At 37.0% G+C, this 27,840-nt stretch overlaps 1 protein-coding gene across 6 annotated transcripts in view; it reads left to right on the forward strand.

Annotated features, from left to right (window-relative positions):
* Positions 1-27,379, forward strand: part of PUS10 (pseudouridine synthase 10) — a 68,965-nt gene extending 41,586 nt beyond the window's left edge. For all 6 annotated transcript variants that reach the window (XM_007189696.2, XM_057558506.1, XM_007189695.2 and 3 more), the window contains exons 6-18: positions 1,839-1,950; positions 3,561-3,622; positions 3,916-3,961; positions 6,213-6,277; positions 7,823-7,908; positions 8,978-9,103; positions 14,137-14,193; positions 15,063-15,139; positions 15,233-15,288; positions 16,331-16,448; positions 20,187-20,329; positions 23,389-23,488; positions 25,575-27,379. In XM_007189696.2, coding sequence (XP_007189758.2) covers positions 1,839-1,950; positions 3,561-3,622; positions 3,916-3,961; positions 6,213-6,277; positions 7,823-7,908; positions 8,978-9,103; positions 14,137-14,193; positions 15,063-15,139; positions 15,233-15,288; positions 16,331-16,448; positions 20,187-20,329; positions 23,389-23,488; positions 25,575-25,613 — 1,087 coding nt within the window. In that variant the 3' untranslated portion in view covers positions 25,614-27,379. The remainder of the gene's footprint in view (positions 1-1,838; positions 1,951-3,560; positions 3,623-3,915; positions 3,962-6,212; positions 6,278-7,822; positions 7,909-8,977; positions 9,104-14,136; positions 14,194-15,062; positions 15,140-15,232; positions 15,289-16,330; positions 16,449-20,186; positions 20,330-23,388; positions 23,489-25,574) is intronic.
* Positions 27,380-27,840: the final 461 nt, after the last annotated feature.

Here is a 27,840-nt window from a genome sequence, read left to right on the forward strand (position 1 = left end):
ACTAAGTGTTAAATTGGTACTGAATTTACCTTAATGACTACTGATTCCTCTAAAGGACCATCAGCCATAAGCTAAGGACCTTTGTGAAAACATTCACCCTAAATTATATTAGAAAAGCTATTAGCCACATTCAACTTGCAGGATTGAAAATTTGGAGTTTTAAGTATTGTATTTTTGCCTTAAATGTGAGGTTAAGGTTTCCAAAATGTCTCTTAACCCTTTCTTATAGCTCTTTAATCTGGAAGGAAAAAATACCTGTAGTTGAAGTTTTTAAACTGGACTAAGGTGCTTCAAATGTTTTTCAAAGACATGAGGGACTTAAAGTATCAGTTTTCTTAAATATATAATGAGTAATGTTTTAATCCATTTTTAGGATTGGCTTTGGCTACAATCCTTTGTACTCTCTAGAGTCTAAACAATTTTTAAAGGGTTTTCCATTCTTGTGTTTTGTTTCACCTTTTTATTCTTTAAAATGTGTGCTCATACCTTAATTATTTACCTTTCAACTGTGATGCTATTTTATGCAAATATCATTAGTTAAACTGTTGGTACAATATCAAGATAGTCCTTGAAAATTTCTAAAATGTTTCTGATAGAGAACGAGGAATGGTTTATGAAGCTAAAACGCTTAGTGTTTGAATAAGTTCTTAAGTGTAAAGAAGTAACTTAATTTTTTTATCAGATGTAGGGCTTATCAGAGTATTTCATTGTTAAACCACAATCCCAAAGCATATGAAAGCATTCTGTTTAACCAATTATTCTCAGCTGGATAAGAATGTGTAGATCAACTATTTCTTAATTTGCATTTTTAGAGGAACAGTGGTCTTTATATGTGTGTGTGTGTGTGTGTGTGTGTATATTTAGATCAATTAAGTTTAGCCATTAGCTAAATTATGTTTTGTTTTCTACCTGTAGTTCATAGCGTCTTTTGGTCTTGAGGAATTAAATTACAATGGATATTGACTATATTGTCCTTTCTAATAGTGAAAATAGGACATTGAAAGAAATGATTCACAAGTTGGCCTAAACACCTCTTTTGTTAAAAGCAGTCCTGTAAATAGCTATAGGACTGATTTGAAGTTTTAATTATTTGAATGATACGGCCTGTTTAATAGTGATATTGCAGAGTAGGACTGTTTAAATATTACCATACCATGTTTTTCTTTCCTTTTACTTCAGTTCCTTTCTATCTCATTTTAGGTTACAAACTAAAAGCTAGAACTCATAATTGGGACTTCCCCAAACCTATTTATTGGCTCATGAGTAGATTTGGGGGGAATGTAAAATATTTATTGAGATATTTATATGTTGTTAAATTGATGAGCATTCTAGAACACTGATACTTTAGGATTTAATACTTCTTCTTTACCAGTAAAGAGAAGTACAGCTTTTACATTGATTTCCCAAAAGTAAGCCCCCATTATCAGGAAGAGAGTAGATACAAACATTTTTGGTCTGAGATTATTGTAATACACAGTTTGTAGTTTCTAAGCAATAAATAATCCTCTCTATTCCACCTTTCCATCTTCTGATGTATAAATCCTGGAATCTGGCAATTCTATCTCAGAAAAACCTCATTTGTATGCTTTTGTCTTTGAAGCTTCAAAAACTGTCTTATATGCCATTAAAAAAAGCAGTTTCTTGATTCTACTAGAATATAGGTCCATGAACTGAGGAATTTTTGTCTGCTTTGGTCTCTGCTTTCTATCTAATGTGTAGAATAGTGCCTGGGACATAGTAGGCACTCAATAATACATACTTTTTAATAATCACATAAATTCTTGCTTTCATAAAAATGAAGCTTTTCATGTCAGTGAATTAATTTTTATGTTATTCAGAAAGCAGAGTCTGTCGCTGGGAAGAAATGATATAGTTCAGCTAAAAGAAGCCTACAAATGGATAACTCACCCCCTGTTTTCAGAGGAACTGGGTGTTCCCATTGATGGAAAGGTATTGGGTCATCAGCATTGTTAATTTTATTCTGTGGTTTTACTAGTTTTACTTCATTATATGGCAGAGTTTTGGTTATCCAAAAGAATCTTCTCTTTCAATAATCCAATGAAGGATTTTTAAGCTTTTAAAATGTTAATTTCTAACAGTCTTAAATTGAGGTTAAAGTTTTTCTTTCTTTCTTTTTTTTTTTTTAAAAAGATTTCTTTGTGATCCAAGACACTTATAACAGGTGCAGTGTATCCTAATTGACCTTAAAAGGTTAGAAGGGAACCTTTGCCTTTAGTATATTTATAGTTTAATTAGAGAGACAGATTTACTGATACAAAGCTAAACATAAATAACTATGAACAAGTGTGGAGTCAACTCTAGACTATTTAATTTTGGTTAACTCTGGCTAATTTTGTTTTCAACTATGCAGACAGACCCTATTCAACTAGAATGAGCATGGGCTCAACCTATCCCACCTTGTTGGTATCTGAGGTCCCTCTGTTTAATTTTAAGCAGACTGCCTTTGAAATGAGAACACTTACCATCTCCCCTATTCCAAGGCAGACCTTGCCTCAGCCTTTGAAATGGATTGAATTTTAGGGAAGAGTTCAATAGGTTTCCAGACATGGAAACAGGACATATTCCCACCTCCTCTTAAATTAGACTTTAATAGTATTGCCTCATTGCTTCATCATTTTGCGTGAAGGAAATTCCCTGAATATCAGACACACCCCTATTCAAGTAAAGTCACAAAACCATCTTTCAAAGCTAAGTAATTAAAAAATTTTCCTCATTCTGAATTATATAGCTCTGTTTCCCTCTGTTAGTAAGAATAAGCTCTGTCCTTTAAACTGAATACTAAGAGAATAGAGAATAAAACCACTTCACAGATAGTATGAAGAGGAAATGAGGTGATGAAAGTACTTTGGAAATTAGAGAAGTCATTGATGCAAAATATTTTAACCTCAAATTTCAGTTTGAAGCACAGATAATTTTACATGTTGAATCAGTGAGAACAGAAAATAGAAAACAAAAGATGCGGTAATGTTCTAATGGATTCAGGATGAATGAAGTTTTCTTGAGTAAAAGGAATGTGTTGTAATTTTAATTTTATTTTGTAGATTAGACTAGAGCAAAAATTTAGCTATTCACTATCGTGATTATAGAGTCGCTAATAGGCCTGCTGACGATCCAATGCAATCAGTAAATATAGAACTCAATAAAAAAGGAAAAATTGTTATATGGTATGATATTTATATATTTTTCTCAGTGTGGAATTTTGTATAATCTTATACAAAATTTATACATGTAGAAAAAAATATACTTGTACAAAAATGTATACATGTACAAAAAAATCATACAGATTTATTTTAAAATTTGTTTTAAACTTGTTTTTTGTAGGATCACTGATGATTGAGTTTTAGAAGTTAAAAAAAAAAAAGACGATTTCCTTTACAGCTGCCCTGTGAACAAGCTGATTTGAAAACAGTAGTATTTCCAGTTTTCCTTGTCACTCTTTTTCTGAGCCAATCTTTGAGAGTTAATTTCTGTTTCCATTCATAAGTTGTCAGATGTTAGTTTCCTTTTGCTCATCTTTAAACTGTCTTTATAATTTTTAGAGCTTGTTTGAAGTGAGTGTGGTCTTTGCTCACCCAGAAACAGTTGAGGATTGCCACTTCCTGTAAGTTACAATGTAAACAACAATGCCAATTGTGCAACATTGTTAATACTTTTTGATTTTCATGAAAATAGTATTGTTCTTCTTTCTGAGCCTGTCAGAACTTGTCATGTCTTAGTAGGTTGTGAGCTGTCTGATCTAAGGGTCTAGGCAAACCAATGCAGCTCATATAGGGATTCATTTTGTCTGCTTCTGATATCCTGAATTTAGCAGCCATGTTGTATAAAATATATTTGAATTTTATCCTCCCCAAAATAAACTCATTAATCTTTTATATTACCTTGAATTTTACTTAGACGTGTGATATGCCCAGATTGTTTCAAGCCAGCCAAAAACAAAAAGGTAAGGATTCCTGCTTCTTACTCTTTAGTGAGTTTTGTCTGAGCTGAATATTCAAATTAACAACAAAAAGGATATGCATTAGAAATGTTGGCAATCTATTATACTAAGAATCAGTCTTTAAATATTTCCATTTGCTACATTTATTTTCATTTTTTCAATTCTCAACACTTTTGCCTTTGGCTGGGAAGTCGTAACACACAAATGTTCTCATGCTTGTGTCAGTGTCTGGATTGTTTCCCCAAGATTATGTCATCTGGGAAAATACCTGTTCAGTATCATCACCGTTCCAAACTTTTGTCTAATATTTATTTTCTAGAAATCGGTATTTTGAAAATATAATCCAAAGTAAATTATTTTATTTAGAACAGTCCTGAGTTAATAGAGCCTATTTCAGGCTACATTTGCCAAAAGGTATTTTATTTAAACTCTCCTTTACTGTCTGATGTGAGCTGGTCTTCATGTTAATGAGAAAAATTAGTTAGCATGTACTTTTAGTTTCTATAATGCCAGGAGAGAATGGCATGGCACAACATTGGCAAGCTTTCACACCCCAGTTACTTAGCTGGTTTTGTGTAGACTCAGGCATTCCTAGTTTCACCGACATCCATTCTGCTGTTGTGGTTGTTAAAAAGAATATAATATAATATTATTGCCAAAGATACATCTTTTGGTCTTTCCTCTTGCCTGGGGTGGGAGGGGAGGGTTGGGGAGTTTGTAACATTTGCCAAATGCCCTGTGTGGAAATAATCAGAAATGCAGGAAGCCTAAAACACTGCTTGCCTCCTTTTCTCACATCATGGTATACCTAGAACATTACCATGTTTGGCCAGCACCCTGAGGTTAACAGATGAAGTTGCTCTAAGTTGTAAGCAATAGGCCTGGGGGTTCTCATTGTTCCAGGACCTGCCCCTCAGCCCTTGTGAACTAGAGGGATCTGGGCACAACTGTAGCCCAGTGGTATGCTTTGCCATACCAATTGGGAAGCTCTGCCCAAATGAGCTGGAAGCCATATTTATATTAAAGATCTAGTTTTATTTTTTGTTATCTTTGAGGAAGTATATAAGTACCAGCATCAAATAATAGAGTAAGGAAGTTTTTGTCAAACGATCATGGGCACCACGCCATTTGGCCAGTAGGTGTTGTATAGTCTTAAGTGTAGTTTTCCTGCCTTATGGCTGGGAATAATTTGAATGATGTTTTGAGATTCTTTCAGGCCTAAGATTTCATATCTTAACAAACAGGCACTTAATTTTTAATTCTAACCCTACGACACCTTAGGGTTCCCCAGAATATGGTTTAGAAAATCATTTCTTTGATGATAAACTGTTTAGATACCTACATTATTCTTCTTTTCAGTCAAGTATAATTTCTCATAACAGAAGAAATAATTGTGATTTATCATAGTGACCACAAATATATGCACTAATTAGTTCTAGTATATCTACCATGAGGTTTGGTTTTTCTTATTTTATTTTATTTTATTTTTTTTTTTTTTTTTTTTTTTTTTTTAGACGTTTCCTGTAATGTCTGAAACATTTATATTAACATATTTCCATACATATTTCCATACAAATACAAATATAAGATTTTTAGAAATTTCATGTAATGTCTGAAACATTTATATTAACATATTTCCATACATATTTCCATACAAAGGTTTTTCTTATTTTAAAAAACCCAGAGTGGGACATCTGTAGATGCCCTTTTATTCAGTATAGTGGATTCATTTACTTTCTCAGAGGTTGGTGAGTGATATTGAATTGCTAGATGCCAAGTCAGGCTGGTTGGCTCTGTTTTACCCCTTACCCTGGCAGCCAACTCCTAAATTATATACCGTGGCCCCTGAAGGGATGTAGGGAAGAAAAGATAGATGGATCAGTCTAAATTTCTTTTGAGGTCTAGGAAAAAATATTCAAAGCACATTTCCTGCAATACCATCATTTTTGTATTCGAAGAATACCACATTTTGAGGGGAATGGGAGAGTGCAGTGAAGAAGACATATTCTGCTAGATCCACCTGGTATTATAGACATAGACTAGATTGAAGAGAAGGGTTGTAGGGTCTACCAATCACAGAACTGACAGTATGAACACTTGTGCTTCATTTATTTTCTTGAAGTTATTAAGTATTTCTCCCTTTTAAGTATGGTTTAAAATGATATAATTTCTCCAACCATGTTCTTTGTTTCAACTCTGATGTTTTCTTATATAGGTGATAAAATGTCTTTTCTTTTCATTTTACCCTATATAGTCAGTATTCACTAGAATGGCAGTTATGAAAGCTTTGAATAAGATTAAAGAAGAGGATTTCTGCAAGTAAGTAGAATTATAGAAACAAGAAATAATCATGGAATTTTAGAATAAAGGGAATGTTAGAAATAATCGGATTATCTCTAAAACAAGACTGGATATATTTTAGGGAACAGGATTGTGTCTTAATCTTTATTATATCCCCAATCCCTGGCTCAGTATCTGGCATGTAGTGGTGTTCAGTAAATGTCAAATTAATATTTGAATTTATGAATCATGTCCAACTTCTTTATCTTTTATAGGAGGATATTGAGGTCCAAAGAGGGAGTTGACTTGCCTAAGATTTCAACTGGGCAATAGAGAGTGTACATAGAGCCAGGTTTCCTGATTCTCCAGCCTACTACTGGCCCCATTACATCCCTCATCCTGGTTTTCCTGTTATTGTACATCTCCAGAAGAGGGAGAAAAGGGCTCCTGAGTTTCCTTTCTTTTTTTTTTTTTTTCTGAGTTTCCTTTCTTGTTAAAATATACTGAACTACAGTAAATCTTAGATTTAATTCTCAGTGTGTTCATTTTATTTAATAAAATATTATCATAGTTATCCTTCCAGAAGAAGTTATGAGGAAGGTTTCATATATTTTACTGACTAAACATGAGTCTCAGAATGGAAATATTTTTATTAAAAAAATTTTTTTTTTTTTTTGGCCACGCTGCATGGCTTGTGGGATCTTAGTTCCCCGAACAGGGATTGAACCTGTGCCCCTTGCAGTTGAAGCACAGAGTCCTAACCACTGGACTGCCAGGGAATTCCCTATTAAACTTTAGGAAGTAAAGACAGTTACTCTACAGGCAATAGTTCCTGAGTTTCTAAGTGATTTCTTTGTTAAGACATCTTGGGAAACGGAATGAAAACTTTAAGACAAGCATTTTGGATTAAGTCCACATCTAGTCATTTACAGGTAGATTCCATTCCATGGCTTTGGAATTTCTCAGATGGTGGACAGAGAATAAAGCCATACATTGCTCTTTCTGGTCTGTCCTCAGCTGGATTGAAGTTTCTTAGCTAAAGGACAGAGTCTGCCATATTCCACTTTTTCTGGCTCTGTGGTCTGATTCCCAAGGTCATAGTTGAAATGAAGAGGAAAAAGAGAGAAAAATGGTGGCGTACCCTCCCCACAGGTGGGACATGCTTATGTGGCCAGTCTCTGACTGCACACCGGCTTTACCCAAATGACTGAGGACCTTGTCAGCCAGCAGCAAGTGTTCATTGGATAGCAAAATGAACCTGGAGAGGTTTCCACTATATATAGATGGATTTTTTTTCCCAAATCTCCAGGTTGATTTTGGAAACTGTCATTTGGGAACATGAGGCCTTCTGAGCATGAATGTTATTAGCGAGCCCTTATTTACTTAGTGCCACTCTCATGTGTTAAAAGTGGTACTCCAGAGGCCTAAGAGACCCTTATGGTTCCAAAACTTAAAATTAGGGAGAGGCTTAGTCCTTGAGAGACTCAGGCTCTGTGTAACTCAGAGAGTGCTGATTCATCTTAGTTGTGTGGTTCAATATCATGTCTGGAAAATAGTAGCTGTAAAATTTATTTTGTTTTGCAGGCAGTTTCCTTGTCCTCCAAACTCACCAAAGGCTGTATGCAGTGTTGTTGAAATTGAATGTGCTCATGGTGCTGTTTTTGTGGCTGGTAAAATATTTAGTCCAGGATATACTTACATTGTCAATTTTCTCTCCTTTCTGAAAAACTCAACTAACTCCTCCTCTGCTTCCTTCTTACTATTGTTATTAATTTCTGATTAGTTAACTCTTTTGAGAACTAGAGCTGATAACCAAGTTTATTGTAGGTTCTGTAGGCATTCTTAAGGGTCACTCAGGAGATTTGTTATTTAAAATGCCATGTTGAAGGGAAATGATACTTCCCAGGTTTTAATAGTTTTCATCAGAGATGGCCAGGTAAAAATATGGGTACATGTACAGACCTGAAACTGGTCAGGAGAAGGGAGAGGATGTTTTATAACATGAAATCAATCCTGAAAAAAGTTATTTTATTATCTGCAGAATGACTAAACATTTGGCTTCTGCCTGGAAAAAGAAATTGTTGCATTGACTTTCCCAAGAGGTAAATCGGGTAGACAGTTTTTGTTTTGAAAGCTACAGCTGTTTCATAGTAATAGCTGAAACGAAATTGCTCTTTAGTCTTGACTATAATACCCTGCCCTGGGGTAATAAAAGCTACCTGCCTTGGCATAGCTTTTTTCATAAAACAGTGAGTCATATTCTGTTAGGGTTTTTTTTTTGTTTTTTTTGTTTTTCTTACAAAAACTTCAAAATTTCCTGTATTTGAATTCTTTGGAATACATTATCACCAATGAGTATTACACTGAGAGTATTATTAACCAGGCATAAAAACAGTAGTTGCTCTTTTTTTAAGTGATTCACAGTGTGTTCCATAATATTGTAACTTGTTCAGTCAGCCAAAAAGATTAATAAGTATTTTGAGCATTCCTTTAGAACTCATTTGATGATTCATATCGTGTCTTTAGCCATCTCTTCTATTGCTACCTTAAATTTTTTCATTTAATTATGTGTATGTGTTGACTCTGCAAATTAGATTGTAAGTTAGTTGAAGGCTAAGCCTTGTTTTATATCATAGCACCTAGGATACTGGCACTCAATAAATAGCTGTTGCTTTCCTTTTTATCCTATTGTGTTAAGCACACCATTCCATCCAGGTAACCTTTATATTTCTTTGGCAGGGAGATATAATAAATATGCCAGGAATCTACCACAAACTCCTTGGATAATTGATGGAGAAAGGAAGCTGGACTCTTCAGTGGAAGAATTAATTTCAGACCATCTTTTGACAGTGTTCAAAGCAGAGAGTAAGTGTTATAATATTCATATTTTAGATACATTGTCATTCATGAATAGACTTCTTGGAGGTGGCAGGAAAGATTTCTATATTTTGTAAACCACCACCAAGTCTGGGCCTCTTGGCTGGCAGCTTCCTGTGAACAGGGACCGCCGTGTCCTGAGCTCCTCTGCCCTGGGCTGGATTTGAGCCAAGGTGCCCTAGGATTTCTCTCCTCTCTCAAGATTACGCTTTTTCCTGGGCAAATTCAAAACAATTGAAACTACTTTAAATGAATGCACTTAAGCTCTGACCTTGGGACACCTTGAGCCTCTGCCTCTTTTTGGGAATATGAGGTAATTAAAATACAGCTTCCACATCCAGTGCCTGTTCAAGAATAATCACTGGCAAATGCCCAGCTTCCATCTTAACGGCTAAAGTGTCCTAGAATAAAGTTCAGGCCTAGAGAAAATAGATCAATAGCTACCATTTTACAAAGACTTAATAGTAGTTGTGTTGTTTTAATTTCCTAAGTATTAATGAGCCCAGGTTTGTGGGGTGAGTCAGATCCTGTCAGGCATATGCTTTCTTTGCTCAATAGGGCTATCAGGTCAAAGGAGTAAAAAACCTTGTGATTTCACCTAGGATTAGACTAGAGGAGAGGGACTAAGATTTCAATCACAAGAAACCATGTTGTACATCTGGAAAAACTGTAGACAATGAGTACATATATCATACTCTTTGGAGTGGGTCTCCTAGCATAATTAGAACACCTTTTTTTTAAACAAAATATTTATTTATTTATTTCGTTACGCCGGGTCTTAGTTGCGGCAGGCAGGCTCCTTAGTTGTGGCATGTGGGCTCCTTAGTTGCGTCAGGCAGTCTCCTTAGTTGTGGCATGTGAACTCTTAGTTGCGGCATACATGTGGGATCTAATTCCCTGACCAGGTATTGAACCTGAGGCCTTGCATTGGGAGCATGGAGTCTTAACCACTGCTCCCCCAGGGAAGTCCCAGAACACCTTTTTGGAAGGACCAGATAGACCTAGACATCCATCTTTTTCTCTGACAAACCTTAAGACAAGCCTGCTTTAGGAATGGCGAGCAGGTGACCAAAATGAGACATGGCTATCCCTTCCAGCTCTCTGCTTGTTAAGAGGAAAGAGAAGCACTTCAAAAACCATATCCCTGGGGCTTCCCTGGTGGCGCAGTGGTTGAGAGTCTGCCTGCCAATGCAGGGGACACGGGTTCGAGCCCTGCTCTGGGAGGATCCCACATGCCGTGGAGCGACTAGGCCCATGAGCCACAATTGCTGAGCCTGCGCGTCTGGAGCCTGTGCTCCGCAACAAGAGAGGCCGTGATAGTGAGAAGCCCGCGCACCGCGATGAAGAGTGGCCCCCACTTGCCGCAACTAGAGAAAGCCCTCGCACAGAAACGAAGACCCAACACAGCCATAAATAAATAAATAAATAAATAACCACCATATCCCTCAAGTAACCTAGCAACCTAATATTTTTCAAAATCTTAGCCATAAAGGGCTATTGCCATTAGTTTTGACCTACGTAATTTAATATTTACACGCTGGTTATCTCATAAGACTTATCCAAGTTACAAAGAAGTGAAAATAAAGCGTTAGCATGAAAAGTGTCCTTCAAACTCTTTTTGGGGGGCTACCTTATTCCCTTTCTGTAAGAAGATTCAAGATTTAGTTCTGATTATTTGGGTCCCAAGGAAGCCTCCATTACCAAGAGGGCTGTTGGGGGGCTCTGAAATAGCTATATGTTTCTCCCTTGCAATCTTTCATGAAGGTGATTTGTTGTCATTTTCCATTTGAGGAGGGGAAAAAAATTTCCCCAAACTGAAAATAAAGCAAACTGTGTGTTTAGCATCTGTAATTGTGTGCTGAGGAAATTTATTAAGAGCCGCTTGAGAAAAAGCAGACCTCTGGGCCTCTGTGCTAACTGGCTCCTTGTCATGAAATAAAACCTTGTTGTTTGAAATGCCTGATTAATAGCATCAATTTGCTAAACTTGTGCTTCTCAGATACATTACTCGTTACTTCTGTGATTCACATCTGACAACTCTGGGAAAATGGTTCTGACTGTTGTACCTCTGTGCTTTACAGCTCTATGAAAATAAACCAGTATTGCATGAAGCAGCCTAGCTACTTCTATAAAGCAGAAGTAACTAGTACTCCTTCCCCTCAGTGGGAGATACAGACTTGTTTCTCAGCCACTTCAGACTGACACATCATATTCTCTACTTGCCAGTTCTCTAGTTAATAAGTAAAACTTTGACACACTCTCAAAATCAATATGTCTAAGAAATGTTTTCCTAATACATTTATTACTTCACTTATGGAATAAATATTTGTCATGTCAGTTCCCTGCTGAAAACTGGTCAGTGACTAGCTACAGGGTAAAGTCCAAACTATATAACTTGATATTCTGAGACCATCATCATCTGGCCTCTGCCCATCCTTCAGTCCCATTGTCTATCTGCCCCCAGGTATGAGAGCCACTACAGACTATCGAACCCCTTACAGTTCCTGATCATTCTTGCCCTTGGTTTTGTCCTTGTTGTTTGTTTGTTTGTATGTTTGAAATATCTGTTCCATTGAGCAGAAGTCTGTAGAACTCACAGGATTAGGGGAATAAGGCAAGGCGTAATGTGAGTTTAGAAAAATCAACTAAATTTTAAGCATATATTTCCTCATACTTAAGGCAGTGACTCCTTTTCCTTTTTTTGTCATTTATTATTCATAATTGCAAATTATTTTTTAAAGTTTGCCCCCTGAAGTATTTCTCAATGTAGGGTCCAAATTTGCAACATTTTTCTAAAAGATATAATAAATACCCCTTCTCCCTTAATCTGGATTTAATGTTTCTTTGGACTTCTCAAGAGCCTAGTTTTCTGTACTTTTTTCTTGTTGATGGGCTGGAATTTGTGGGAAGTTTTATGGGCTAATTTATGAATTTGAGATTTCTGGTCTGATTGAGTAGTCACTGGTAGATCTACCTCTTTGTGTCCTATTCATTCCCTCCACCCCTGTCAGTCACAGGTTATGGCTTAGTCACTGTAGGGCCCTGGTTCCCCAGTATTATGCCTGGATTAGAGATAGAGGCGGGCAGGTATAAGACAAACTACAGCCCCCCCTCAACCCCAGGGTGTATCTTTCAGCTTCCCAGATTCCATTTTGAACTCTCCGTGTAGCTATCCATCCCTAGTTAGCGCTACTCTTGAGTCTGTTGAGTCTGACTAGAAGCTACTGATGTTGCTATAGGTTTATTAGCTGCTTGACAATGGAGTATAGACATGGAATGGAGGGTTCTTTGGGACTTAATGGTCCACAGAATCCTACTACCTGCCTGGTGTAGATTCTCCACCTGGAGAAGAGTCTGACATTGTGCCCCTCATGGCTGCCCGTTTGGCTAGTCCCCAGGTGTTAACACTGCACAAGTTACCCAGACCTCTGAGCAGCTTGAATTCTAGGCCGACCTTAGATACCTAGGCCTTACCTAACCAGTCCTGGGTTGGTCCTCTCTGGGAGACCCACAGTTTTGGGCCATGTGGGGCAGAGAAGAGCCCACTTTACCTTGGCAGTGGGTGACAGACAACAGCTTGGAGCCCATGTTTCCAACAAGTGTTGGCTTTGGCTTGCTAAAGGGATGTCTTAAAGGTGAAGGAAGGGTGAAATCTTACTTTCTTCACAGCTAAACATCCTAGAAAGGAGAGCTAATCTTCAGTGTAGTCTTTATAGCACTTTTCAAGCCTTTTAGCCTTCCTTTTTCTAAAATCTACATGGGACCTTTGCATATTGAACCTTTCCTGGGAGAAAAATGTCTGTCAAAATGGTACAGACCCTCCTTTCCTTCTACATTTCCTGTCTGTCCTTCCCAGCAATCTTGTCCTTCCTCATCTTGTGCTCTCCAAAGTGGCTGGACTATGGATTGACCAGGGTTTCCAAAACATCCTAGTCTTTCCCAATCCCTGGTACAAGAGTACTGATTGGTCTTGCTTGTCCCAGTTGGCACGAGTCTGAGCTCTTCCAGCTGTCTTTGTGGTGGTGCAGTGTAGACGTGATTAAGAGACTCTGGAGCCAGACTGCCAGGCTGGTTCAAATCCTGACCCTACCAATTACCAGTGATGTGATCTTAGGCACATTACTTATCCTGTCTCTGTCTCACCTTCCTTATAAGTAAAATGGGGATAATGATAGTATCTACCTCGTAGTGTTAACATATATGAAGTACTTAGAATAATGCCTGCTCATGGTAATCTCTGCTGTGGTGAAATCATCAGTTAGTTCTGTATCTAAGAAAGTTGTCATCGAACCACTTCCCCTGCCCACCCACGCTGTATTGACCACTTTCCCATTCCAATATTTGCAGCTTTTAGTCTGTGATGATCCATCTATCTTAAAATGTATACTAGTTATATTGTGGTTCCAGCTTAGGTTTGCTTATATAATGAATTTGCTTTTAGAATCAGACCTTTTTTTTCCCCTCCTCTTCCTTTCATAGAGTTTAATTCTCAAATAATGTTTTTATTTTGTTTTCTTTTGTTTTAAGGAAAAGATGAAAGATAGATTTTTCACCATAAGTTTGTAGCCAGGGTGGTAGTGGGGCCTTCCTCCAAACAGTGCTCTGCCTTTGGCTTTCCCATGGGATGGTGGACTGGGATGATAAGTAAGGTCTGGCTTTGACATCAGAAACATCTAGCTCTGCCATTTAATCATGTTACCTTGGGAAAAGTACTTAACCTTTCAGAAGCTTGGTGTTCTTTTAATACCTACCTCATAAGGTTATAATAAGGATTGAATGAAATAATGTATGCAGAATTTTAGCTCAGTACCTGGTATGTAATAAGTGCTCAATAAATGGTATTTATTATTATCATTGCTATTTTTAGTAGAGATTGGGATTAGAGGCGTGATGATGACTATTCCTTGGGATTCCCCTGTAGATTGTTTAAGACAAATTGGGTTTCTACCAAAGGATGGGAATGAAAGTCTTAGCACCGTTATGTCTCTGATTTTTTTTTTTTCTTTATCTGCTTTCCAAAGGCTTTAATTTTTCATCCTCTGGGAGAGAAGATGTAGATGTGAGAACATTAGGAAATGGTAAGATTGCGACAATATCACTTGACTGGAACTAACTTTCAGATTATCACCCTTTTCAGACAGCAGCTTTTTTGTAGTCACTTAGTCAGAATCAAAGTTGGCAGAGCCCAGAGCTTCTCCATGTGAGGAAGACTTGTGGATTATGGAGCTACCCTTGTAAATTATATGACTATGTTTTAACAGGGATCATTTCTTCAGAGGCCATCTTTATTGAATACCTGTAGGTTATAAAGGACTTCTATGTGCATTAACAAAGAGGTGCCTGATTTTTTCCAAAAGTTTGATAATTAATTGTTCCTTTTAATAACATTTCAGTACCAGTACAGTTTTCAAAATGCACCTCATTTAAATTGCAAAATGTCTTCATTTAAAAAGTGCTTCTACTCTCTTAGCCTTCATTTCTCTCATTTTATATTGTTGCATTACGAGAAGGATGATGAGAGTAATCCTGAGCTATTCGAGATTTATAGTCCCTTCTCATGGAATCGCAGCTTTTCATTTCACTAGGCTAGGAGAATGTATTTCAATTTGGTATACCTGGGCATTGCTGCATGTGACAACATTACGTTAGTGTAACCAAGTCAATTAGTGGCTGTTTGGATTTGATTTTGTAATTAACACAGGCTTGTTCATGGACTTTTGGGAAAGCAGTCGTTTTTACATATTGCCTGTCCTGGGGTTTAGCAGCCCCCAAAAAGCCCCTTGATTCTTTTCACACATTCTTCCCTCCCCCAGATGTAGTCATGTCAGTAAACTTTCAGTCCTGTAGAGCTCAACTCGTTTTTTCACACCTCCTAACCCTCTTGCATTAGCCCAAATGTTAACTCCATCAACACGTTTCTGTTTCATGACGGGGTGTGTGCTGCCAGGAAGGCCCTTTGCAATTGAGCTGGTGAATCCTCATAGAGTACATTTCACTTCACAAGAAATTAAGGAACTTCAGCAGGTAAACCACTTCATGACATGGAAATTGTCATGTTTCTGCAACTCTGTAACTGAACTAGAGCTGCTAATTGTTTTTCTTTCTCTAATACTACAGAAAATTAATAACTCGTCTAACAAAATCCAAGTCCGTGACTTGCAGCTTGTCACAAGGTAAGGGTAGGCTCACTGGAGATGTTTTCAAGAGGGGAGTTTTGGTTGTAGATCATTTATCTGATAAGGGATTTGTATCCAGAATATGTAAAGAACTCCTACAACTCAATAATAAGAAAATAACTCAATTAAAAATGGAGAGATGATTAAGTGAACATTTCTCCAAAAAGGATACACAAGATAACCAGTGAATACATGAAAAAATGCTCAACATCATTAGTCATTACAGAAATGCAAATCAAAACCACTGTGAGATCCCACTTCACAAAAAGACAGAAAATAACAAGTGTTGGCAAGGATATGGAGAAATTGGATCCCTCATACATTGCTGTGGGATTATAAGTGGTGCCACTTTGGAAAACAGTTTGGCAGTTTCTCAAAAAGTTAAATATAGAGTAACCATATGGCCCAGCCGTTCCACTTCTAGATGTATACCCACGAGAAATGGAAATGTACATCCACACAGAGACCTCTGCATGAATGTTTATAGTAGCATTACTCATAATAGCAAAAAAGTAGAAACAACCCAAATGTCTATGGATGAACAAAATGTGAATGTGGTATATCCATACAGTGGAATATCATTTAGTAATAAAAAGGAAGGAAGTACAGATACATGCTACAACATGGATGAACCTTGAAAACGTTATAAAGTGAAAGAAGCCAGACATCAAATACCACTTATTGTATATTTTACAATATTCACATTTTAATATATGAAATGTTCAGAGTAGGAAAATCTATAGAGACAGAAAGTCAACAAGTGGTTGCCAAGGGCTGGGGGAAATGAGGAATGAGAAGTGATTGCAAATAGGTGTGGAGTTTCTCTTCTGGGGTGATGAAAGTATTCTAAAGTTAGATTGTGGTAATAGCTGCACAACTCTGTAAACGTACTAAAAATCACTGAATCGTTCAGTTACACAGGGAAATTGTATGTAAATTATATCTCAATAAATCTATTTTTAAAGAAAGGGAAGTTTGGGGCAAGTCTTGTCTGTATTTTATATATTCAGACAAACTTTCTTTTATTGTTTTTGTTTAGAGAGGCAATAGGTCATATGAAAGAAGGTGAAGAAGAAAAGACCAAGACCTATAGTGCCTTAATATGGACAAATAAAGCAATACAGAGGAAGGACATTGAATTCCTAGATGACATAAAGGTAGTTCAGTGCTCTAATTCTTTTATTTTTCTATTGCCTATAAAAGAGTCCTTTGTCTTCTCGTTTATTACCCACAAGTCATAGCGCATAGGCTTTGGGGACTGTGAGACCTGGTTCTAAATCCTGCCTTTGCCATTTATTAGTTAAATGACTGGGCAATTCATCTAACCTGTGTGAGAAGCAGTGTTGCTAGTGATTAAGAGTCTGACTCCAAGGACAGATCGCCTGGGTGCAAATCCTGGTTCTGCATTTCTTAGTTGTGTGACTTTGGACAAGTTGCTTAGCCTCTTTATGCTTCAGTTTCTTCATCTGTAAAATTAGAAGAATTAAACGGGTTTAGTCATATAAAGCTCTTAGAATAGAATCTGGCACATAGAAAACACTCAGCAATGCTATTTTTATATTTGGCCATTTGCAAAAAGGAAATGGAAAATAGAACTTACCTAATAGAATTGATGCTCAGATTAAGTGCATAAATAAAACATGTTGTAAATAAATACATCAGGGTGATATATGTAGAGCACAAATGTTTTGGCACGTGCTGGATTTTCCTTCACATGAGCATGTTGCTGTAGAGGGTCTACATGTTCATTTGCATGTTTCTTCCCACCTGTCCCCACCGCTTCCTGTAAAGATAACTTACTTTCACATGCAAGGAATGAGCATAAATGGGCACAAAGATGTAAATCGTTATCACAACATCGTTTAAATGGGCAATATTTTGTAATAATCTAGAGGGGACTGGTTTAATCTTATGGCTTATCTGTATGATGGACTATTACTAGCCAGCTGTTAGAAAGTATATGGTAGATGAATATTCATTGACAAAGGAAAATGTTCCTGATGAATGCTAAGGGGAAAAAAGCTATAAGGATATATAGAGGATGATACATTGTGAGTTAAACACACACACACACACACATACACACACACACACACAGAGAAGTGTGTGCTTATGTATACACATATATAAGACTATGTAGAAAACAAATTGTATGGCAAGAAAAATACCATAAATAGGATTTATACAAATACCCAATAGAGAAAAATGGACAAAATATTTGAACAGACAGCTGAAAAAAGAACAACTCCAAATGGCTAGGAATCATTTGAAAAGATGTTCCACCTCCAGACTGAAGTAACAATAAGACATCACTTTATTCTTCTGAGACTAAGAATGCCTGTTGGTTGGAGGGAGGAGAAGGCTAGTTATATACATTTTCAGTAGAAATGTAAGTGTTTCAGCCTTTTTGGAAAACAATGTGGCAGTGACTGTAAAAATAAAAAATACACTGGTCTTCTACCCAGTACTTCCACTACTGGCAGGACAAGAAATAAAACTCCAGTGCATAAGGATATGTGCACAAGGATGTTTGTTGACTTTGTTCAGAGTGACAAAATTTACAACAAAACTGGAAACAAAAGTGAATTTCCTTCAATAAGGAAATGGTAGAACACGTTGGAATATTATACAGCTGTTTAAAAAAAGTAAAACAGCATGTGATCCCATTTATGTTATTGTGTGTATATATGCCTAAAACTGTTGGAGAAAAAGACAGAGGTAGGTCCACATCTAGGACTTGTAGGAACACCCATGATATTACCGGAAAAAAGCAAGGTGCAGAATAATGTTTATAGTATGAGTGTTTTGGTGAAAACATACATGCCATTCACCTGCTTAGAGAAGTTCATCTATAAAATGAGGGGTGGACTAGATGATCCCCAGTGGGCCCTCCACTTCTCAGGTTCTGTGATTCCAAATCTAAGGCCTTCTGGCCTTTGGCCCTATTATCTAGGGTCTTTAGGATGATAGTTATGCTATAGACAGATATCCTTAATATTGCAAAACAAATTTCTAAACCTCTATTCTATCACATGTGTACATGTATACAGCTCATTTAGAATGCTGTGGGGAAAATAAAAACTCATTTTAAAAATAGATTCACAGTTTGGGAGTAGCCATAGAGCTGATTCAGAAATGATGCTGAAAGATGATTGTTACAGGTACACACTAGGTAGTGAAAGGGTCTGATTTAACGGCCCACAGCCCAAGTGGACTGATGAGACTAGGTGACGTCTAATAATTTTTTTAAAGTGTTAGGGTTAAAACATTTTTCAGATATTCTAATTGGCATCGAAAATAAAAAAACTGAGTTACTGCCCCATTCTGAGAAAAGGTCACTTCAAATTTACCACTTGTCTCCTTTTTTTTAAGGGCAACCTACTTCTAAGGAAAAAAGTCACTTGCGTGTGTTTCTGAAAATTCAGTATGGGGACAGCAGAGTGCAGTGTTAGAGTAAATGAAGTGGTTTCCTTTCGTTTGCTAGACACAAGCAACCAAAAACGACACGCGAGTGTGTGTTGATCTGAGTGTTATGTTGGAAGCAGTGGTGCATCTACTAGCTCAGTTGTACCTCCATTGACTGCTCCGGGGTCAGAGTCCAGGGAGTGACTCGAGGTAAAGGAAACAGAGGGGAAGGGCACACCTTAGCGAGTCACTCCTTTAAAGGCCAGCTGGTTCTGTGCTCTAAAGTGGAGGCCATATCTTTATTGATTCTATAATAATTCAGTCTTGTCCTTTCTTTGGTCTTTTTGGCCAGAGTAATGTTAAACGTTGTGGAAACAACTTATCTCATCAGAACAAAGTGCTTTTAAAAATCAAAGAATTATAGAATCGTAAGGAGGAGTCATTGACTCACTGCTCTGATAAAAGCAGTCATACCATTTCAAGTGTAGTCTTTGTCAGAACCTGCTCTTCTTTCTTGGTACAGAACTTGGTAGGGGGAGACCAGACAGAAATCTTTCTTTTCTCAGCATGGCTTTAGGCACTCACTAATCATGTAAATCAGGCAGGAGTTGTTCCTACAAGAAATTGCAGAGGATTCAAAGTTCTTATGAACCTGCATTGCTGGTTATGCCCAGTATCTATTTTTAAAAGTTGGGATTAGTTGGCCTTTTACAATATTAACCTCTATTTCTTAATTTATATCTTGTGACATAAAAGGACATCTCTAATTGTGAGAAAAACAAGACTTTGTCCCTAAAAACCTGAGTTGTAAAAAAACATGCAGTATTATTCTCAAGTAACCTGAACTGGGCTAACAAATATTGAGAGGTCCTGGTTTATTGTACACACTTATTTGTAATTATTATTTGGAAATACCACCCTAGACAGAGATGCAGCTGTTAATTTTCCAGATAAATCCTTTTGTATAACCAAAAAAATAATCCTGTGAGTAGGTATATAGTTCTCCCTAAAACATGGACACTGCCCAGGCACACAGGCGATGCTGATGTCCCACCTTCTACACCATTTCTCACCTTGGTCTCAGAGAGATCCCCACTATTAGGTCACTCTGTTGGGTTAGGAAAAAAAAAAGGTAAGAACATTATCTTTTAGAAGAGCTCTGTTTAAAGGGCAGGGTAAGACTCCAGGGTCCAATCAATTTGTTAATATTAGAACAAAAGAGACCTTGGGTATCATTTACTTCAAAGCCTTTAAAAAAAAATTTTTTTTTAATGGCATACTGGGGCCCAGAAAAGGAGTAATTGTGGACTAGGTTGTAGGAAGTCCCACAGAGTCTGAACCTTAGAGGATACAATTTATGATAGTATTAGTTTCTATCCTGACAGTGATAGACGGGGTGCCTATAGTGAGCCATGGATGAACAAAGGAGGTGCTAAGATGGGCTTCACTGGGCGGCAAGACGGACACATGGTTAACATATCCTCCTCTAGGACTTAAAGATTGACCAGAAAACACCTTTACGGGTCCTTCACCGGAGGCCCCTGGCTGTGAGAACTCGCATCATTCACTCCATGGAGACACACTATGTGGATGAGCACCATTTCCGCCTCTATCTGAAGACTCAGGCAGGAACGTATCCTTTCACCGTCTGTGCAGCACTAATCTAACCAGAATCCTATTGGGAGAGTTCATGCTGCCCTAGAAAAGAGGTTCAACCTTATCTTGGAACAGTTCGGGAAAGGTTTGGGCTGGAGAAGAATCCTTTTTTTGTTTTTGTTTTTGTTTTTTTGGTCTGGAGTGTTTTTACCCATTAAATTTGTGTTTTTCAAGATGACATATTAAACCATGAGGCAGCAGCCAATTCAATGTGAACCTTAAAATTGTTAGTGTCTCACATGATGCTGAGGTGCTGAGGGCATAGTAAGTGCTCAGGGAACACTGTTGATTGATTCATTCATTGATTCATGTCTTTACACATTTTGCAAGTCACATATTCATGACCACATTTGAGTCCTTTCAGCATTTCGAGCATTTGCCCCAAATGATTAAACAGGGATGGTAGATGGGAATGGCCCTACTTTACATGTAGACCTTCACATTATTTGGCCACTGGCCCAGAACAAGAGAACAGTCCCAGTTTGATCACTTGTTCATAACCTATCCTGCTTTGTGTGGTTTTGTATCATATCTTAGTTGCTGGTTAAAATATATCAGGGAGCTGCCATAGTCTTAGCTTTAGTTTAGTTTTCAAAGGTGCTCCTGGTTTTTGTTTGTTTCTTGGCTTTATATTATTTTGTGATCCAATAGCATGAAGCATGAAACCTTCTAATTAGTATAAAACTAATGACATACTTATTGGATACAATAGAGGGAAAAATGTCGTTTTAATCACCAAATAGCATTCTCACTATATTGCTATAATTAGTCTGCCTCTCCTTTCCCATCAACCTTCTCTCCCCTCTTCTTTCCCTACTCCACCCCAGGAGTGACTAAGCTGAAACAGGTACAGGTTATTTACTCCTAAAATCTTCTAAATTTTTGCAGTTTGGATCTATTTAGACCAGTGGGCATGGAGCATATTTGCCTATTATAGATGGAATGTGGATGGAATTTCAAAGAAATCACAGATTTTAAAAACATATTTTTACCTAATTTCAGCTTTGGTTTTGGTGTGCTAGGAAGAAATGCAGTGGTCTTATGGAGAAGCTAATGTCTTTTCAATCTCATTAACATAGTTTTAGAACCAGCCACGTACATGTACTTAAGGCATTAGCCAAGAAAGGCTATTTGGTAAAACTTTTTAATTTTTTTATAAATTTATTTATTTTATTTATTTATTTTTGGCTGCGTTGGGTCTTTGTTGCTGCACGCAGGCTTTCTCTAGTCGCAGCTAGTGGGGGCTACTCTTCGTTGTGGTGTGCGGGCTTCTCATTGCGGTGGCTTCTCTTGTTGCGGAGCACGGGCTCTAGGCACGCGGGCTCAGTAGTTGTGGCTCGTGGGCTCTAGAGCACAAACTCAGTAGTTGTGGTGCATGGGCTTAGTTGCTCTGTGGCATGTGGGATCTTCCCGGACCATGGCTCGAACCCACGTCCCCTGCATTGGCAGGCAGATTCTTAACCACTGCACCACCAGGGAAGTCCCTATCTGGTAAAACTTTAGATACCACGTGGTTATACACAGAAGTATGTGAATTTTTCTCGTATATTGCTCAGTATACTGAAGTAGTTCATTTGACTTATACCTCATAAAAAACATTCTGGACCTTTTAACTGGTTATTCTGGGGCTTTTTGGTCATCTCCCCTCATCATTGCTACTCAGAAGTAGCACTCTCTAAAGAAATGAGAGAAAAAGGACAGTTGTTAAGTAATTATGAGTTTAGCAAAGAAGACAGTTAATAGATAATTATATGCCTTATGCTTGAGTCAAAACATTTGGTGAAAGTATAGTGAACAAACTATCAGAAAGCGAGGAGGGGGCTTCCCTGGTGGCGCAGTGGTTGAGAATCTGCCTGCCAATGCAGGGGACACAGGTTCGAGCCCTGGTCTGGGAGGATCCCACATGCCACAGAGCAACTAAGCCCGTGTGCCACAAGTACTGAGCCTGCGCGTCTGGAGCCTGTGCTCCGCAACAAGAGAGGCCGCGATAACGAGAGGCCCGCGCACCGCGATGAAGAGTGGCCCCTGCTTGCTGCAACTAGAGAAAGCCCTCACACAGAAACGAAGACCCAACACAGCCAAAAATAAATAAATAAAAATTAAAAAAAAAAGAAAGTGAGGAGGACATAATGTCAGCATATTATGGTGTTTTTATTTATCATCTGAGAATAAACTTTTTTATATTCAAATTATATTAATTTTTATACTAAGTGCTGCTTTATAGACACAACATAATGCTAAATGAGTGTTTACTGAATGCTGGCAAAAACACATCTTTCAGATAAAATACTGTTAAGATTATAGTAGAGGTCTGTGTAAGGAGTGTTAAGGTAATCTGAATAATTCTAGGATCAGTCATTGACTTTGAAATTTGAAATTTTGAAGATCTATGAGGAAAACACACACAAAAAGAATTAGGTCTATTGCTAACCATGCAAGAGTTGCAGACAACTAAAATTTAGGTCCTTTGATGATCCTTCTGAAGGGCCTTCATCAAGTCTAAATTAATATGTTCATTTTCTCTCCCATCCTGTTGCTGTTGTCAGAGTCATGTTATAAGGAAAGACATCATTGAGGTCACTCTATGAGTGACCCTGTGAAAACCTACCATTTGGCAACCGCCTGCTGTCATTATCGAAAAATGATGACCAAATAGAATCTGTGGCAAAAAAGAAAATAGCTGAGGTTTTTTTTTTAAAGCATTGAACTATAGTTAATTTAAAAAATCCATATTCAAACCGTGGCAGTTGGAGATGAGCCAAAAGAAAAGTCATGACTCTTGGGAAGTTTGATGTAAACATAGGCCTTAAGTCCCAGTGTTGGCTGCCAGGCTGGTAGGAACCAGTTTGCCATCCTTAGTTTATTTATTGCCATAGCTGTAATTTCTAAGACATACATCCCAAGTCACGGCTCAGAAATAAACTCCCTTTTATAACCTTTCTGCTTTTGTTTGTCATTTCCCCTTCAACCTGTCAAATCTCACCAAACAGTTGGTATTGCATGGCTATCTTCATTTTTTCCTTAAACAAAACCCAGTTACATTAAAGAGTTTGTACATGGAGACTTTGGAAGAACAAAGCCGAACATTTGCTCTCTCATGGATGTGACTGCAGACATTCTTGAGCTGGATGTTGAGGTAAACCATTTTATTGTGGAAATGCCTGTTTGTACACTGAATCAGCCAAGGTTATGCTTCTTTAGCATTAAGCCAAATAGTACTATTCACTTTAATAGGTATTTGAAAACGGTCAAAATCTCACAGTAGCATTGAATTGCAGGGAGGGACTATCTTCAGAATTTTTATTTTTTAAAAAACACAAGGTCTCCTTTATGATCCTTGCAAATATATAGCTAATTTACTAACTGTGCTTTACATATGACATGAGATCTAAACCCTTAAACCAAGCAAGGAAACGAAGTTCTAAGTGCCCTTCATATATCCTTTGGACTCTCTTATAAAGAATTTAAGGCACCCTACTCAGAAACATATATTCAGGACAGGGATAGAAAATGGGAGAGCCAATGGTTATAAATAAAAGCAGTTCTATAAGGGTTCTGTGATGTGGTATAAGAGAAATTCTCTGCTCTTATAGTCTGAATTGAAATCAGATTACATTCTTAAGTAATTAGAAGAATGGAATGAATGGATCTTTCAGACAATTCTCCATAAGCATTCTTCTCACTTGAGCATCAATAGGTATTGAGTCATGAGTTGTGCACTTTGGTAAATATCTGGTTAAGAACAGCTTCCCCACACCCCCCACAAAAAAAGGAATTTTTTCACTTGGGAATAATCTCAGTATAAATAAAAAGAAGTGGGTATAATTGCCTAGTATGAAAACAGCCATGGTAATCAAATGATCACTGGAACGTCATTGCTTTACCAGCACTTCTCTTGAGTGCTTTCAGATTAGATTTTATACACCTGCGGTACAACCAGTGATAGCATCTTCAAGGTTGCAGGGAGTCTTCTTAGTAAGACTGTCATTTTGAAGAAGACAACCTTCTCTTAAAGAAAATCCCAAATGCATTCATCTTCTTTGACCTTAATTCTTAGGACAGCTTAGGAGTGTCAAAGAGCCAAAGGCCAGAGTTTCTCAGCCCTGATTGTCCATTGCAATCACCTGTAGAACTTTTAAAACCCTACAGATATGCCTACCTTCCCCTGACCTCAACACATACAAGATTGTGATCAGTAATGTTTGGTTTTCAGGCTTGAGAAACCACCCATTAATTTATATATGGGTGTTTGTTTTATGGCTATATTCTGAAACAAAACCAAAGTATTTCTTGGCATCTGTAAAAGATACACACACACACATACATACACACACACAATACTTATTTGGGCTTTTCTAATAAAAATTTACAAATCTGGTAGTGACTCAGATTAATTTTAAAAATAATTTGTAGTAAATCATTTCAGGTTTTACACTTTAAGTCTCGAAAAACTACATGGGTATGGTTGGTTGTTCGTTTTTTGTATTTTTTTGTTTTAACTTCTAAATTAGGCCCTCTAGGGTAGTTAAGGCAAAGTGCAATTTCATACTTCTAATGCCCGGGACATGATTATTATGTGGAGACAAATAGTCTGCTACTGTAATTCCATTATGACTTAAAGATCAAGGTTTCGTTCTAGAAGTGCCAAACCAGGATGAGTAGAGATAGATAAATTCAATTTTAAAAGAAACAAAAATTCTGCTGAGGTGACATGCAAAGATCTATAATCCTTTTCTAGTTACAGGTGATCTTTCATAACCATTTATTTCACATTTAGTTGCTAAGTTACAAACAAGGTTATAAGAATATAGACTACTTGAGTACTGTTAAATGCAAGATGGGAAAATGAAAACAGTCAGAAGACTAAAAGTTGCTGAGACTTTTGAGGGAAAGTTGGTGTTGGCCCCTGCATTATTTGCTACTTTTCCCATAAATAACATTTGAAAAATTTAAACATACTCTAGTCTTGTATTGACCAAAAGGTACAATTAATAACTGGCTGAGTAACCAAATACTCAGTGAATTCAGGAACAGACCTCAGGCCCAAGAATCCCAGGTCCTAGAATGGATTTTAGAGTGTTGAATCGTGATGTTCAATGGCTCTTTTCTTCCAATGCAGTTTCTTCTGTTGCATTATATTAAAACTACTAGATTTATACAGCATTACCAGCAAATGCTTACTAGAACAATAACGTTTTAATGACTTGTTTTCTTCTTTCTAGTCTGTAGATGTTGATTGGCCCCCTGCTCTGGATGACTAGCTTTCAATGGGACACAAAGAGTAGGGTTTTCCGGCAAAATGTGGACGTCCATTCAGCATACACTGTAAAATGGCTGTTTTTACTCACCATAACGGTGTCTTGGAAACCATTTGGATCATGTTGATCTATTTTTAAATTTGTTGTAACATCTCAGGATCTATGTACATGTATATTTTGTGTTGAATTGTTCTAAGGATGTCTCATGATTTTTCTCGTTCCTTCTCCAACCCCCCCCCAAGCCAAACTATGAATAATGAAACCATTCATTCAGAGAGGTACACAAACAGGATACATTCTCTGAAAATCTGAGAAGCTGTAATTTCTTTCAGCAAAATTGCCCTCCACAGGATAGATACCACTTTTAAAATCAGGTTTAAAAATTTTTAAATGATCTTGATAAAAGTTACATCTAGATTTATGCAGCACAGTATCCTTGTAATATTCTAAGATACCAAATGCAAATCTGACATCATTAATATTTTTCCCAGTAAGCTTCAAGCAAGCTATTACCAATAGAAGTGTGTTTTGGTACGATTTGTCACAAACCCTAATGACTCTAAGTTACTCTTTTGACAATCTAAAATTGTCAGTACATTTCCTGGGGGAGAGAATGTGAGACCTTAGGAATTGAGGCATACCATAGTAAGAGACTTTCATAAATCTTTTAAATAAGGAGTCACAAGTGCCTTCAATGACTTCAATCCCAGGGATAAGATTTAGAAAAACTGACATTGCTAAACAAAGGTAAGCTGATATTATTCCAGAGTGCTTCAATGTATTATCCAATTTCAAACATCTTCATCAGGTAGATAGGGTATTATCATCTCCACTTTATGAATATGAAAACCAAAGAATAGAAGTGAACTGACTTATCTAAAATTGTTAGTTACTTCCATATCTAGGACTAGGACTTAAGTTTCCCAGTCTCCAGGGTCTTTTCTAATAAATCTTATTACTGAGCATCTGCTACATGAAGGAGGCACCCAAGAATGTCATTTTAATGGACGTAACCATGAGAATTGACTTTTGGAATTTAGATACCAAATCAAGCTTACCAAAAAATTGCCCAAGTAAATTTCACGTGAGCTCATATGATTACGATTTGTTAATTAGTTAATCATTAGTTGGTACTACGAAGAGGAAAAACATTAAAGAAGCAAAGAAAATGGACAGATCATTAAGAGAAAAGTTTCAGAAAAGAGTCTCATTAAAATTTCAGATTTAAGTGCAATTTCCATCACCCTGATTTAACTTTCTGAGCTTATTTTGGAACACATGTGACTTGGACAGTATTGGATTATTCAATTTCCCATCTCTACATTAAACATGCTTCAGAGATACTAAGTTGTATCATTCACCTTAAGAATCAGGAAAACAGTTTAACTGACATGAAGAAATATCATATGTGAATAATAGCAAATAACTTTTTCATTATTTTCAATGCCGGTAAATGAGAAAGGGATAATAGAAATAAACTTGATAAAAAGGTAAGAACGTTTGTGTGAATGTTTCTCAGTTTTGGGGGAAACTTTGCTACAAAAGAGATTTAAGTAATTTGGGAAATAGTCTTTTGCAGGTTTCTTTTTGGCTCAGCTTTGAATTCAGTGGATCTGCAAATGGAAGAATTAAGAATCTCCTTAGCAAACTTAAATTAGAAGACTTGTTTTTAAAATTTCTATTCCTGGGATTATACAAAATTTCAAGAGTAAGCATTAGCTGCAAATACTTATTCCAAATATCCATATGAGACATAGGTTGTTAAAAATTAATGTAGGTCTTTATTTAAGCAGAACAGAAGACACTAAGCCATGAAAGTACTACATAGTTTAACTTTTGCCTATATAAAAATATTTTAAAATTACTTTTGTGATCTTCTATAGCTTATTTAAAAAAAAAAAAAAACACAAGAGAAAGGGCCCTTTTTACTTTTAGTATCTCTTTGTCCCAAATATAGTCCGTGGTTTAGTTTAGGAAAAACACCGAGTACCTGGAAAAGTGGGGAAAAAAAAAAAAATTTGGTGAAATGAAAAATTTCCCAAGTAAGATAACTGGTTTCATTTACAAGTTATATGAAATCAATTTAGAAGTTAAATTTCTATTTCCAAAGAGAAAAAGCATCTTACTTAGATAGATCTTTTGGGGCTTTATTCTTTGATTTTTAAGTCCATATGAGAATGAACTTTGATGTAAGCTTTCCTGAGTTGATTTTTTAAAATGCTGCGCTTTA

The sequence above is a fragment of the Balaenoptera acutorostrata genome, chromosome 12, assembly GCF_949987535.1.
Source record: "Balaenoptera acutorostrata chromosome 12, mBalAcu1.1, whole genome shotgun sequence".
Classification (NCBI taxonomy): Eukaryota; Metazoa; Chordata; class Mammalia; order Artiodactyla; family Balaenopteridae; genus Balaenoptera; species Balaenoptera acutorostrata.